Genomic DNA, 12,129 nt, shown 5'->3' on the forward strand with positions numbered 1-12,129 from the left:
CAGCCATTAGATACACTGCTTTTGCAGTAAGGCTAGGGAATCACTTTTGATGATGGCATGAAATATGCATGCCTCCTGGGAAGCTAAGTAAAGTAGAATAGAAAATTCTGCCATTACGCGGAGTCAATCTGATGGTTGGGCTTCCGGGGTGGCTCAGATGGTAAAGAATCCGCCTGCAATGTGGGAGACCTGGGTTCAATACCTGGGTTGAGAAGCCCCTGAAGGAGGGCATGGCAACCCACTTCAGTATTCTTGCTTGGAGAATCCCCATGGACAGAGCAGTCTGGCAGGCTACAGTCCACGGGGTTGCAAAGAGTCGGACATGACTGAGGGACTAAGCACACAAACACAATCTCCTGGTTATCAAAGTAATCAAGTGCAACCTTAGAAAAACTATGTCTGGGACCCTATTAGAGTTGAAAGGAGATAGGTTCGACTGGTACAACAAGCCACACTGAAAATATCCTTTGTGATAATTCATAAAATGATCACAGACATTGGTATTTCAATAATGCTGTGAAAGTTAATATTATTTTAGTCTCTTTAAATTCTCTGTTCCTTTTGGGTTTCCCATTCTGCTTTAGGATTCTGATCTAAATAAATAGGTTCTCATCATCTTCTAAATAATCTTTTTGGGTAACTCTAAGAATGGCATCCAAGCTTACCTAGGTAAGCTAGAGCTTACTAGTAAATCCCCAGGGGAAACTGAAGTACTGAGTTGGGGGATAATAGGGTGGGGAAATAGTAGGATGAACATATGAACATAGAAAAAAAAAAAGTTGCAGATGTTCACCCACCCACCTTCTCTTCAAAAGTAACCACAGACACAAGTGACCACCCTGGGTTCTTTGTTGCCCTGCACCACACCACTAGGGATCCTACCTGGTAAAGCCTGATAATGTGGGGGTGGCAAAGCATCTTCATAATTTGAACTTCTCGGAAAATCTTCTTCAAGTTTTCTTCATCCAGCTGGGTCTTATCAATGATCTTGATAGCAACCTGACAACAGAGAAAGAAAATTCACTCATGCACTATTAAAAAGCATTTACTAAGGAAAATTAAATCCACTTTAAAACATATTCCACAAAATACAAATTGCCATTATCTTGTTTACAGGACGTCAATGAAGAAAATAAATTTACTCTTTTTAAACAGACAGGAAATGGATTCCTAGCAAGTTGGTCTCAAAGGAACAGACTCCAAAAGCTAATGGGTCTTCTGCCATTTCTTAAATTGCTCCTATAGTAAAACCCCAGAACAAAATACTTCATTACCCTACAGATGCGGTTGCAATCTAGGCAAATCATGCTTTGGTACAGAGAATGATATGCAGGGCTTCTTATTAAAACAAGAAGCTTATATGATAAGTAAATGATGACTTGGTAAGGTCTGACTAGAAGTTCCACAGGCACATCCCACATCTCAGGAGGTGCTTCTATAATCCAGTAACAGTGAGAGTAGTAAGGGCGGTGGTGGCGATGGCAACAGCAATTACTATACACTGAACTATATACTATATATATACCCTACATTATATATATACAATTACTATATACTATATAAGTATATACTACATGTATACTCTATATTACATATAGACAATTACTATATACTATATAACTATATACTATATGTATACTCTGTATTATATATAGACAATTACTATATACTATATAACTATATACTATATGTATACTCTGTATTACATATAGACAATTACTATATACTATATAACTATATACTATATGTATACTCTATATTACATATAGACAATTACTATATACTATATAACTATATACTATATGTATACTCTATATTACATATAGACAATTACTATATACTATATAACTATATACTATATGTATACTCTGTATTATATATAGACAATTACTATATACTATATAACTATATACTATATGTATACTCTGTATTATATATAGACAATTACTATATACTATATAACTATATACTATATGTATACTCTGTATTATATATAGACAATTACTATATACTATATAACTATATACTATATGTATACTCTGTATTATATATAGACAATTACTATATACTATATAACTATATACTATATGTATACTCTGTATTACATATAGACAATTACTATATACTATATAACTATATACTATATGTATACTCTGTATTATATATAGACAATTACTATATACTATATAACTATATACTATATGTATACTCTATATTACATATAGACAATTACTATATACTATATAACTATATACTATATGTATACTCTATATTATATATAGACAATTACTATATACTATATAACTATATACTATATGTATACTCTGTATTATATATAGACAATTACTATATACTATATAACTATATACTATATGTATACTCTGTATTATATATAGACAATTACTATATACTATATAACTATATACTATATGTATACTCTGTATTATATATAGACAATTACTATATACTATATAACTATATACTATATGTATACTCTGTATTACATATAGACAATTACTATATACTATATAACTATATACTATATGTATACTCTATATTACATATAGACAATTACTATATACTATATAACTATATACTATATGTATACTCTATATTATATATAGACAATTACTATATACTATATAACTATATACTATATGTATACTCTGTATTATATATAGACAATTACTATATACTATATAACTATATACTATATGTATACTCTGTATTATATATAGACAATTACTATATACTATATAACTATATACTATATGTATACTCTATATTACATATAGACAATTACTATATACTATATAACTATATACTATATGTATACTCTATATTATATATAGACAATTACTATATACTATATAACTATATACTATATGTATACTCTATATTATATATAGACAATTACTATATACTATTTATTACTATATATATATACACACACACACACTATATACTGAACACTTACTATATGCCAGTATATATATATACACTATATAATCTTTAGTGCTTTGTAAATACTAACTCATTCAAACCTTACAACACTCCATATTATTATCAACCCTGTTTTACAAATATGGAACCTGAGACACATAGAGATTCAGTAATTACCCAGGACTAAGTAATGGAAGGACTGATGCTGAAGCTGAAACTCCAATACTTTGGCCACCTCATGCAAAGAGTTGACTCATTGGAAAAGAACCTGATGCTAGGAGGGATTGGGGGCAGGAGGAGAAGGGGACGACAGAGGATGAGATGGCTGGATGGCATCACTGACTTGATGGACCTGAGTCTGAATGAACTCCGGGAGTTGGTGATGGACAGGGAGGCCTGGCGTGCTGCGATTCATGGGGTCGCAAAGAGTCGGACACGACTGAGCGACTGAACTGAACTGAAGTAATTTATAGCTAGTATGAGGTAGACCGAAGAATGAAGCCCAGGTAGCTCAGCTTTAGAATCAAATTCTTGATGATAATCCTAAAAAAATCTTTAGGAGATCTTTCTATGCTGTATATATACAGCTTCAGCATAAAACATCTTTCTACTTTGCTCGTAATTCTTAAGTTACTCAGCAGCACACATTTAAAAACAGAATAAATGATGAAAGACATTTTTAATCTACTAAATCTAAACTTCCTCATTATTCTTAAATATTCAAAATATTGGGTTGCCCCCAAATATCTCTATGTCTTTTTCAACTACTCAATCAGGATGTACTCAACAAATATTAGCTGGATGAAGGATAAGGGCTATGCAAATTTAGCACTTTCAATTCCTAAAATTACATGGGTCTATACACTGGGGGAGGAAAAGAAAATTTACACTTATTGAGAAAAAAAAGATAAAGAAAACCAGGGAAGCAAAGATGTCAATAATAAAAAAGTTCAGCCCAAATAAATAAAGACAGTATGGAACTATACATAGTAAGTGATTCAAATGTAAGAAAGACCAGCACAACAGTAACTTTGTTTGGAGCTGTTTCTGCTGTTAGGTTAAGGACTAATGGAAGGAAGGCACAAGCAGAGCAACTCCAGCTCAATTCTGAGTTAAGCTCTGCCTTGAACATGCAATGTGATAAAATGAGGTGGATGTGGCTTGAGCTACGAAGATTAACCAGACACAGCCTTCACTTCAGGTACCTCACAATCGAGTAGAGAAGACAGACATATGTGAAACAGCCAACCACACAGCACTGGAAATACAATAAATAAAGCTTTGTACATGGTATAAGTAGAACAGAGGACAAAGTATGACCTTCACCTGGGGGAGAAAAAGTAAACACAGGTAAAGACTTCACAAAGAAGAGAGAACCTGAGAAGACACAGAATTGAGATGGGCAGAAAAGAGGGAAAAGAATTTTATAAGGAGCAATAGCACAAACATTAACAAATCTCACCAGCTAACTGATCTTCTAATAAGTTGTCCTGAATCCCACGGCCCCTAACCACTAGCATTTCTTCTTCCCATCACTGTGCAAGACCACATATAGGACCTTAATGCCAGCAATTAGTCTGGCATCTGCAGCTGGTTCTCTAAGAACAATTCCCAAAACAACAGCAACAAAAATCACAGTAGAGACAGGAGCCTGGCAGGCTACAGGCCATAGGTTCGCAAGAGTCGGTCACAACTGAGTGACTAACACATTCACTTTGTTCACAATCTTAGAAGTAAATTCAGAGAGATTTTAATATATAAAAGCATCAAGTCCCTGCCTACTTTATAGTGAGATTTAAGCTTCCACAAGACACAGGGAGGCGAAGTTTTGCCTAGCAGCTAAACATGGTGTCAAGCTGACTGGGATCAAAATCTTGGATTTGTCTGGTAACATATAACCAAGTTATTTAATTTTCCCATGGCTCCTTATCTATAAAGTGTAGGCAACAGTAGAAGCCACTTTAAAGGTTACTGATGATTAACTAAGCTAATGAATGCAACCTTCTTATATAACGCCTGGCATGCAATATACATTCGTTACAGGTACTGCTTTTGTTATTATTTCCTTTTTTTCTGGAATCAAGCCTTAAATGTTAGGCATTTTTTGGCAAGGATTAGATTTGCTTCACTAAGTGACCATAGTCCTGGATCTGCAACACATCAACTCCTTTCTTAAGGGATGAGTTGGGGGACCTAGTAGCAAAATAGCTAACAATTTGTGGGCAGCATTTAGAACAGGCTGCTTCCAGCTGATGTGGGAAGAACGTGGAAGAAATAGAACTGGGAAGAAAATGCATTTCATTCAGCAAAGTCAGACTGAGCCACAAGATGGAACCCACAGCAAGACCTGATCCTGAAGGCTATGTCAAAGAGAGGGAGGGAGCTGCTTCCTCAAGGCAGGTTGGGCCCCCTTCCATCCATGCTAAGTAGCTAACACAAGAGAGGAGGCCACAGGACTACTCTGCACGGGCACCTAATGGGACCACTTACTAACAGAGACGGCAACTTCCTCTCACTTAGCTCCTACCTTAGCTGCAAACTGAGGAGTAGAAGTTTTCTACATAGCAATACCTTAAAAAAAAATACCAGTGAAACAGAGAAACTACCAAGTCAGAGAGCAGGTAGCTGGCAAGCAGGTAGTTCTAATTATTTCAAGACTACTTGAAGAGACCAATGACCATAAATTTTCACTGTTACAGATTATTGGAGGCTATATAATAAAGGCTTTAAAAGTAGTACATACTAGTTACTTGAAAAATAAAGTGTGTCAATAACAAAAGGTAAATGGGCAGGTAAACAGAAGATAAGACTCTCAAAGAATGTTTTTAGATCAGTGTTAAAAATCTATGAATCACATACTTGCACATACATATGAAAAGCATAACAAATAAAGAGGGCAACTTCCAACACATTACCAGCAGACCAGATATTTCTTAAGTTTGACTACTCTACACAGAATCCTTTCATCCTGCAAAGAGCATGATCTTGTGAATTGACAACAGTAATTATTAAACATGGTATTATATCAAATATGTTGCTAAAGAGATACAGATTATTGGGAGTCCTTAAGAATTTCCTTACCCAATATATTTCCATTCAACAAATTTCTTTTTTAATACACAGGTGGTATAAGAAAAAGTTAAACTTATAATGTGCCCAATTTAAAGTCCTAGTTCTTTATTCATTCTAGAAGGGGAAAACAGCCATTTCCTCCTGTTCTCACTTCTAAACCACAGTTCCTTTAACTCTTACCTAATTTTTCTAAGTGCAGTAATGCTCTTAGGGAATGAAGTTCAAGAAAACAGTGTTTTCCTCACAACAGGCAATAATTCACTCACATACCCTGATGTCATATTCACAGGCAAGATAAGGTGACAATAAAAGCCAATGAGCCATGAAAAGGTTCAGTGTTAAGGTCAAAACAAATCACCTTTCCTCCTTACCCATCAGAAATAAGCAGGTCTCTTCACTCAGGGACATGCTACAACTAATGAGCAGCTTAAAAAAAAAGAAACCACTTAGGAAGAAAACGCAAAGACCACAGTTGCTAAAATTCCTCCAAAAAGAGAAAGAGCACTCTCTCAAACTAGTACACAGACGCACGCGTAATCATTTCACAGAATACAGTAAAAAACTGAACGCTTTTAAGAAGGTAAGAGAAAACATTATAACAGTGCAGAGAAAGATTTTTTTAATTTTTATTTTTTCTGTATTCTTTTATGAAAAGAAGTCTCCTCTCATTGAAATGCACTAACATTTAGGCATTTTGCCATTGTTAATTATTTTTAAGAGGCTGTCTTTATATTAACTTCTATAGCTAAGTTTGTATTCTCTTATTTACACGACAAAGCTTATCTAGTATCTAGATTACTCTCAGCTCAGGTCTAGAATCATTTTATGGTTTAGATTAGTGCTGTGCAATGGAGTAGACACCAGTCACATGTAACTACTGAGCACTTGAAATGTGGCTAGTTCAAACTGATATGCTATACATGCAAAAATACATATCAGATTTCAAAGTCTTAACAATAAAAAGGGAATGAAACTATCTCACTGATAATTTTTACATTGATTACATGTAGAAAGAATATTTTGGATATACCAGGCTAAATAAAATATATTATTAAACCTAATTTCAATAAAAAGGCAACCCTATGGAATGGGAAATATATTTACAAGTCACATATCTGATAAGGAGTTAATATCCAAAATATAGAAGGAATTCATACAACTCAGGTAAAGAAAAAAAAAATCCAATTTAAAGATAGGCAAAGGACCTAAACAGATATCCTTTCAACGAAGACATACAAATGGCCAACAGGTACATGAAAAGGGATTCAACATCACTAGTCATCAGGGAAATGCAAATCAAAACCACAATGATACCACTTCCTGCCTGTTAGGACGTCTACCATCAAAAAGGACAAGATAACAAACGCCAGCAAGGAAATGGAGAAAAGGGAACACTTATACACTGTTGGTGGGAATATAAACTGGTACAGCCACTATGAAAACAGTATGGAGGTTCCTCAAGAATAAAAAGTAAAACTACCAGCAATCCAACTTCCGAGTATATATCCAAAGAAAACAAAATCATTATTTCAAAGAGATTGTCTTGCAATGTTCACTCAATACCCAAAGTATTAAAATTACCTAAGTGTCCATCAACAGATGAATGATTTAATAAAATCTGGTGTATGTATACCACAGAATATTATCGGGCCTTAGAAAAGAAGAAAATATCTGTCATTTGCAACAAATGGATGAACCTGGGAGGCCATTATGCCAAGTGCCATTATGCCATTTGCCAAAGCCAAACACCACATTATCGCACAGGATCACTTATGTGTAAAATCTTTAAAAAGGAAGACAGAGCCAAAGTCATAGAAACAGCAAGTAGAAAAGTGGCTGCCAGAGGCTGAGGAGTGAGGAAAATAGGGAGAGGTTGGTAAAAGGGTGCAATCTTTCAGTTATAAAATGAATAAGGTCTGAGGATCTAATGTAAAAAATGGTGACTACAGCTGATACTATGGTATTGTATAACTGAAATTTGTTGAGAGTAGAACTTAAATATTCCCACCTATTAGGAAGAAAAGATAACTATGTCAGATGATAGATATGGTAATTAACTCAACTGGAGTAAATCCTTTCACAATATATACATTTCAAAACATCATATTGTATACTTTGTCAATTATACTTCAATAAATCTGAAGGGAACCTAATTAATATCACAAGTCTTTAGTTTTGAAAATATGATTACTCTAAAATTAAAATTATATAGGTGGCTTTCATTTCATTGGACAGCACTGCTCTAGATAATGCCAATAAGCCATCAGTTAAAGCAGATATTCTACGAAAATGACTTCTGAAATACTTGACCCAATACTGAGACTTGCCAGTCACCCATCTCGAAGAAACTTGGCAGGCTACAAGGAACTCAATGCTCCAACACCACCCTGGGCAGAATCTTAAATAAGGTCTCAAAAGCTGCATTCCAAGAACCCAATTTAATTCCATTAAAAAATGTTTACTGAATAACTGCCTGGCTTAAGGCAACACACTTGCACAGCTCACCAGCAGCTACTGATACTCCCAACTGGGATTCTGTGAGAGAAGGGAAGTCCCACACTCAGCTGCACAGCAGTTCTCAAAGTTTTTGGTCTCAGGATTCCTTCTTTTAAATATTACTGAGAACCTTCAAAGAAGGGTTGTTCATATGTGTAGTATCTATTAATATTTACTTAGAAATTGGGTTAAAATTAAAATCAGAAATTAGAACAGAAAATTTTAAGACAGAAGAATACCCAAACACACATTTCACCAGCCGTCAGGGTAATCAGATCATCAAACATCATGTAGTCTTTTGAAATCTCCACTATGTAACTGTAAGAGAATGACAGTGAAAAATAAAAATAATGTTTGAATATTTATAAAACAGTTTTGACCTTGGGGACTCACTAAAAGAATTTGGGGACTCACTGAAAGAATTTTGGAAACTCTGGGGTCCTTGGATCAAATACTGAGAACAATAAGGCATTGTATGTAATGAATTAACTTCTCTCCTATAAACCTAGAATGGTACCACCTTTGGGAAAACTGAGAAAATCGTCAATTTTTTTTTTTTTTTTCCTGTTGGACTTAATTCTTTCCATAAGGCCTAATTCATTCCCAGTTGAAATGGCTCTAGAAAAGGAATTTATTAAATGTCTTTACAATCAGCCTTGATAAAAAGCTTTTTTTCTTTTAAACTTACTAGAAAATAGAACTGTCATCAGGAAAACAGGTTTAAAGAAACCCCAAACCACCACAGACTACAGAAATCAGACTAAAAGGTTAAACCCACAAGGGGTTCCCTTGTGGCTCAGCTAGTAAAAATCGGCCTGCAATGTGGGAGACCTGGGTTCAGTCCCTGGGTTGGGAAGATTGCCTGGTGAAGGGAAAGGCTACCCATGCCAGTATTCTGGCCTGGAGAATTCCTGGACTGTATAGCCCATGGGGTCTCAAAGAGTCGGACACGACTGAGCAACTTTCACTTCTCTTTATAGTCTAGTGCTAGGCACTAAAGGGCCAGGATTAAAGATGTACCACGTGGCCACATTGAGGATATAGGCTGTTCATATTCTTGGGGAGACCCTCACCTTTACACTGGAACCAATCAAGGATTTCGTATTTTAGTTTATAAGAAAGAAATCAAGTACTAAGGGGCAAAGCAAAGATATGCATTTGAAAAGAACTCGTTACTCTATCCATTTCACACATCATCACAACTGTTTTAGAGAAAATATGCAGCTGTCAAGCCTAAGAATGGTTGAGCCATCAGGATTCCAGCCAACTCCAGATAGGAGGGCTCGACAGGACCACTGAAGATAAGATTTTAGTCAGTTCTCAATGAACCGCAAAGGAAATACAGTTGACCCTCGAACAATGTGGCTTTGAACTGCTCAGGACCACTTATACATGAATTTTTTTTCAACAGTAAAAACTACAGTTCTAAACAATAAACTGTGGGAAATTCTAAAAGAGATGGGAATACCAGACCACCTGACCTGCCTCTTGAGAAACCTATATGGAGGTCAGGAAGCAACAGTTAGAACTGGACATGGAACAACAGACTGGTTCCAAATAGGAAAAGGAGTACGTCAAGGCTGTATATTGTCACCCTGCTTATTTAACTTATATACAGAGTACATCATGAGAAACGCTGGGCTGGAAGAAGCACAAGCTGGAATCAAGATTGCCCGGAGAAATATCAATAACCTCAGATATGCACATGACACCACCGTTATGGCAGAAAGTGAAGAGGAACTAAAAAGCCTCTTGATAAAAGTGAAAGAGGAGAGTGAAAAAGTTGGCTTAAAGCTCAACATTCAGAAAATGAAGATCATGGCATCCGGTCCCATCACTTCATGGGAAATAGATGGGGAAACAGTGGAAACAGAGGCAGACTTTATTTTTCTGGGTTCCAAAATCACTGCAGATGGTGACTGCAGCCATGAAATTAAAAGACACTTACTCCTTGGAAGGAAAGTTATGATCAACCTAGACCAACCAACCATATTCAAAAGCAGAGACATTACTTTGTCAACAAAGGTCCGTCTAGTCAAGGCTATGGTTTTTCCTGTGGTCATGTATGGATGTGAGAGTTGGACTGTGAAGAAAGCTGAGTGCTGAAGAATTGATGCTTTTGAACTGTGGTATTGGAGAAGACGCTTGAGAGTCCCTTGGACTGCAAGGAGATCCAACCAGTCCATCCTACAGGAGATCAGTCCTGGGTGTTCATTGGAAGGACTGATGCTGAAGCTGAAATACTTTGGCCACCTGATGTGAAGAGCTGACTCACTGGAAAAGACCCTGATGCTGGGAAGGATTGGGGGCAGGAGGAGAAGGGGACGACAGAGGATGAGATGGCTGCATGGCATCACCAACTCGACAGACATGAGTTTGGGTGAACTCCGGGAGTTGGTAATGGACAGGTAGGCCTGGCGTGCTGTGATTCATGGGGTTGCAAAGAGTCAGACACGACTGAGCAACTGAACTAAACTGAACTGAACAGTTCTAAATGTTCCATGGTTGGTTGACTCCTCAGATGTAGAGGAAACAGGGATGCAGAAAGCCAACTGTTAGTTACATGTGGATTAACCCCCACAATGTTCAAGAGTTGATTAAAGTTTTAATAAAAGAAACAAAAAAGAGTCAATTATAGTTTAAAATATCTAGCAGGTCTTTTAGGTGATTTTTTATTTTTCTATACTTCTTTGTTTGGGCTATACTAAATAGTGAAAATAAAACAGTTCATCGATGCAGAATGTCCGGGAGATACAGAAGTGACAGCTTACCTGAAGAGACAAAACATCCCTGAAGTAAGAAAATGAAACATGCATCCTTCTTGGAAACATTTCTAAGTTAGAACTGCGTGCTTGTATGCTCAGTCATGTCTAACCCTTTGGGACCGTAGCCCACCAGGCTCCTCTATCTATGGAATTTTCCAGACAAGTATACTGGAGTGGTTTGCATTTCCTACTCCAAGAGATCTTCCTGACCCAGAGATAGAACCTGCATCTCCCGCACGGCAGATTCTTTACCACCATGCCACCTGGGAAGCCCCAAAACATGGTGTGTTGGCATAAAAATAATTAATAAGTGGAAATTTTCTGGTGATAACTTGGAATTCAAGGCATAGAAGAAAAAATTTTAAGGCAAAAAGAAAATAATTTCTCAGTTTCAATGACTCCCATCTGGTTAATATTTACCCTCTCTGAAAAAAGAAGTCCTAGGAGTGTCTCTAACACAATGGGCAACCTTCTCAGACTAACTGACATTATTATTACTGTTATTTAAACATTTAACATCGTGCCAAAAACACTTTGTATGTTTTTGTTGTTTGTCGTTCACTCGCCACGTCCAACTCTTTGCAACCCCATGGACTGCAGCACGCCAGGCTTCCCTGTCCTTCACTACCTCCCGGAGTTTGCCCAAGTTCATGTCCATTGAATCAGTAATGCCATCTAACCATCTCATCCTCTGTTACCCTCTTCTCCTTCTGCCTTCAATCGTTCCCAGCATCAGAGTCTTTTCCAATGAATCAGTTCTTTGGATCAGGTGGCCAAAGTATTAGAGCTTCAGCTTCAGCATTAATCCTTCCAATGAGTATTCAGGGCTGATTTCCTTTAAGATTGACTAGTT

General features: G+C 36.3%; 1 protein-coding gene across 5 annotated transcripts in view; it reads right to left on the reverse strand.

The window, feature by feature from the left end:
* The window catches only part of SIK3 (SIK family kinase 3), a 267,644-nt gene that overhangs the window by 117,864 nt on the left and 137,651 nt on the right, over positions 1–12,129 (reverse strand). For all 5 annotated transcript variants that reach the window (XM_061440398.1, XM_061440397.1, XM_061440401.1 and 2 more), the window contains one exon: positions 883–999. In XM_061440398.1, coding sequence (XP_061296382.1) covers positions 883–999 — 117 coding nt within the window. Of the gene's footprint in view, positions 1–882; positions 1,000–12,129 lie in introns of those variants that run through there.

The sequence above is a fragment of the Bos javanicus genome, chromosome 15, assembly GCF_032452875.1.
Source record: "Bos javanicus breed banteng chromosome 15, ARS-OSU_banteng_1.0, whole genome shotgun sequence".
NCBI classification, from domain to species: Eukaryota; Metazoa; Chordata; class Mammalia; order Artiodactyla; family Bovidae; genus Bos; species Bos javanicus.